The 4375-nt window shown below is 50.0% G+C and overlaps 1 protein-coding gene across 1 annotated transcript; it reads left to right on the forward strand.

Moving 5' to 3' along the window:
- Positions 1-1981: 1981 nt before the first annotated feature.
- On the forward strand, positions 1982-3920 carry CLEC14A (C-type lectin domain containing 14A). Its single transcript, XM_056134051.1, has one exon. It carries the CDS (start codon positions 2011-2013, stop codon positions 3502-3504), a length of 1494 nt encoding a protein of 497 aa, XP_055990026.1. The 5' UTR covers positions 1982-2010; the 3' UTR covers positions 3505-3920.
- Positions 3921-4375: the final 455 nt, after the last annotated feature.

Raw genomic sequence — 4375 nt, forward strand, 5'->3', positions numbered from 1 at the left:
ACAGGTGTATAGTCTTTCAATAGCAAAGTACATATAGTTGGCCCAAGAGATTAATTTTAAAATACATTTTATTATATTTCTAAATTTTCATGTTACTTTCTTGGAAGACATTAAGTTGCTTAATTTAAGTATAAATTCCTGTACAGAAATTCTCAGACATATGAAATGGAGGATTAATGAATGTCTTTTAAAATTGGGAAAAACCATGACTAGGTCCCAATGCAAAGATGCCACTGTCAGCAAATGCCACGTAAGCATGATGATGATTCAAGGTGTTTACTATTCTTTTTGAGATAACTGGAACTCTGAAGAAGAGGAAGAATAGTGGCTTTTAAAATTGATGCTCTATAGTGTTATTCTGAACTCTTCTACCTCACCCTCACCATAAACCTGAATTGGATAAATCAAGCACAACAAGAAAGTTTTAAGTATGTTATTCGTGGGATGGCATCTTCCATTATGGTTTTGAAATATTTAAAAAAGTATTGTACATCATTTAGAGGACTCAGATGAAGAACTTAATATATTTCTTTGCAATATTTTATTCAATATGAGCTATGATAGATTATGCATTTCCTAATATGACATAGAATTTTCTAAGTTGCTGACCAGAAAAGTTTTTCAGAACAATTGTGTTTTTATTTTAACTTCTCTTTACACATCTTTATTTTGCCCCCGTTTCCAATTAACTTAAAGGTTTTTGGAGGGGAAGGGGATATTTGAGGCCACACCTGCTGTGCTCAGGTCTTACTCCTGCCTATACAGGGATCATTCCTGGTGGGGCTTGAGGGACCATACGCAGGGCCAGGGATAAAATCCCAGTAAGCCTCTTGCAATGTACATCTTTTACCCACTGGACTTTCTCTCTAATTGCACTTGAAGTTTATATAGGGGGACTTTAAAGAAATCGACTCTCATTTTATACATTTCAGGAAATGTTTTTATTAGTATATATTATGAATTATAATGAAATATGTATTTTAATTTCTTATGGATACTGAACTCAGCATTTTAAAGGAAACTTTACAATTTATTATTATAAATAAGAACATTTAATCATTGGAGAAAATGACCATAAAAGAGGCCATGAAGAAAACACAGGGTTAGCTGATCTCAACATTAAGGTCAGATTTCATTTATATATTATCTATAAGCTTATGAACTAATGCAAGAGTAAAGGAACCTAAAAACATAACAGTTCAGTTTTATGCCTTTATATTTCACTTAGGCCTGGAAACTCAGGGAAACACTCTTTCCCTGAGTGAGCCATTGTAGGTCTTTTGAAGAGAAACAAATAGATGTGAAAAATAAACTCCCTGAGTGCTGCCTTAAAGAAGCGGGGTTTTCCACTTTAGTTTCCAAAAAGAAACTCTAAATTAGACTCTGACCAGCAATTCGCACGCCTGAAATATTTTACAGAATTCAGATACACCCCACCCCACCACATTCCCCTCCCCTCTTCCCTCAACAGAGTCCCTGAGCCCCAGGAAGATTGGAGCCTTCTACAAATCATTGGGAGGCCACCCCAGGACTGCTCCGGACGAAACACAATGGGCAGGCGTCGCCTTTCTGCAGTTCCTCCCCTCTAGTCCTTCCGGTCCACGTTCCCCAAAGTGTTTTTGCGAGGTGAGGTGCTGAAAACTCTCTCCACTGGAAAAAACAGAGACACCTCGCCCCGGAGGCGACTCTGCTTCAGCTCTAAGCGTGGTGGTGTGTGACCTTCTGTTGGCCCCGGTTCCCCGGTGCTGGCACCAGCTGTGTTCCTGACCCCAGAGTAAAGCAGAACTGCGCGGGGCCTGGCAGAGCTCCGGCTCGTTTCCTGTCGCGGCCTAAAGGGAAGCTGTTGGCCGCCAGGACCCTGATGGAAATTCTTGGCACTGAGGGGGCCCGGCGGGAGCGGGGCGGGCAGGAGGGGGAGACCCAGCTGGAGGGGGCGGTGACCGCGCTCTGGGGACAGCTCCGCGCCCTCGGGCCGGCCAGATCCAAGTTGGGGAGAGCTGTGCCTGCACCATGAGGCCAGCGCTCGCTTTGTGCCTCTTCTGGCAGGCGTTCTGGACCCCGCGGGGTGGTGCCGAACACCCCACGGCCGATCGCGCAGGCTGCTCGGCCTCGGGGGCCTGCTACAGCCTGCACCACGCGACCATCAAGCGGGCGGCGGCCCAGGAGGCCTGCAACTTGCGCGGCGGAGCGCTGAGCACGGTGCGCGGGGGCGCCGAGCTGCGCGAGGTGCTCGAACTGCTGCGGGCGGGCCCCGGGCCCGGAGGGGGCTCCAAGGACTTGCTGTTCTGGGTGGCCCTGGAGCGCGGGCGCTCCAACTGCACCCTGGACCAGGAGCCTCTGCGGGGCTTCTCCTGGTTGTCGTCGGCGGACGTCGGCGGCTCCGAAGGCGACACGCTGCCGTGGGTGGAAGAGCCCCAGCGCTCCTGCACCGCGCGCAAGTGTGCGGGGCTTCAGGCCACCCGGGGGGTGGAACCCGCCGGCTGGAAGGAGATGCGGTGCCACCAGCGTGCCGATGGCTACCTGTGCAAGTACCAGTTTGAGGGCCTTTGCCCGGCGCCGCGCCCCGGGGCCGCCTCGAACTTGAGCTACCGCGCGCCCTTCCAGCTGCACAGCGCGGCGCTGGACTTCAGTCCGCCCGGGACCCAGGTGAGTGCCGTCTGCCCCGGGCAGCTCTCCGTGACAGCCACCTGCATCGTAGACCAGGAAGGCTGGCGCTGGAAAGGGATCGCCCCCGGGGCTCCGCTTTGTCCCTGCTCCGGGCCCTACCGACGCGCCGGCAAGTGCGCGCTGCTGGCGGACTGTCTGGACGACTCGGGACGCTTCAGCTGCCAGTGTGCCGAGGGCTTCGCGCTGGGAAAAGACGGACGCTCTTGTGAGACCGGTGGGGCAGGACGGCGGCCAACTCCAGGAGGGACCCAGATGCCCAGCCCACGGCCGCCGTCCAGCACAACAAGCCCCGTGCCCAAGAGACCTGGGTCGCCCAGCGTTCACCGGGAGCTTGGAGAGATGCCCTGGGCTCCGGGACAAGGCGGTTCTACGACGTCAAGTCCCAAGATGCCCCGGTGGGGAGCAACTAGCACGACCTCTGTCCTTCGGATGACCTCTCAAGCTGCCAAGCCAAAGGCCACTGCCCCCTCCGCAGGACGAACAACTCCTGCGTTTAATTCCACTTCTTCCCCGGCGGTCTCCCAGGCATTTGACTCCTCCACTGTGGTCTTCATTCTTGTGGCCATCGCCATAGTCGTGTTGGTGATCTTGACCATGACAGTGCTGGGCCTTTTCAAACTTTGCTTCCACAAGAGCCCTTCCTCACAGCCCAGCAAGGGATCCCCGGCCAGGCCCGGTGTGGAGAGTGGGGCCGAGGAGACCACTCAGCGCTCTGGTTCTGTTCCTGGCCCTGGCCCAGACCAAGGGGGAAAGCCGACCCGGGACAGAGCCGGCGGCTCTTGGTTGTCAGACTCCACTCCAGGGTCCAACAATACAAAGGGAAACAGGGGACAGTGAGTACTTTTTATTTGCGAGCTGTTCCCCCCCCCCCCCCCCACACTTTTCCATGAAAAGGGAAAGAAGAGGAACTTATTTGTGGGAAAGGCCCTTTTCTTTAAGAATTCCTCCTTTCTCTAAGATCTGTCTTCTCTAATGAGGAGCTGTTTGGAGTGGTCCTCCTTTGAAGATGGAAGAGGTGGGGATGCTGGGTGATATCAGGGTTCTTACCAGGGAAAGTGTTTTTTTGGGAAGATTTGGAGAAGTGATTGAACTTTTGGAGACATCGTAAGCAGAAACAAAGCAGAAGATATATTTTAAATTTTATTTTTTTTTCCAAAAGGGAAAAGTAGCCTTTGTCTACATTGTTCAGGTTGGGAATAGATTGGTTTGAATTTCCCCAACAGAAACTAAATAAAGTACTTTTTATAACCCAGGCTCAAATGTATTTGGTTTTCTTAAATGATTATTTAGGAAAAGCAACTTAAGGGCATTCTGTGGCCGGCTGCAAGAGGGCATCCTGCTTTGGAACTGGGTGAAAGTCTATAAATCCTTGTAATGAGAAACAAATCTTTAAGAACTAGAATTTTTCCTTGGTTCTTTTATACTTTGATTTCAAAGTCACTGCTACTTGTTTGTCCCACTATAAATCCAAGCTGTACTGTTGCAAGAGTTACTGGCTCTAGAAACATATTATAAGTGACCACCAATTCAAGTGTTTACTGTGTCCTTGCTCAAGGAAACTAGTGATTTGTGTTTACTCTTTCCAGTGTTTGTGTTCTCCTGTGTAATGACCTCCTCAACCAGAGAGCTCTCTCTTAAACAGCAAGATGCTGATCCTCAGTTCCAGTGTTAGTGATGTTAATTATCAATTAAAACATTAATGCTAAAG

This window comes from Sorex fumeus, unplaced genomic scaffold, assembly GCF_029834395.1.
Source record: "Sorex fumeus unplaced genomic scaffold, SorFum_2.1 ptg000098l, whole genome shotgun sequence".
Classification (NCBI taxonomy): domain Eukaryota; kingdom Metazoa; phylum Chordata; class Mammalia; order Eulipotyphla; family Soricidae; genus Sorex; species Sorex fumeus.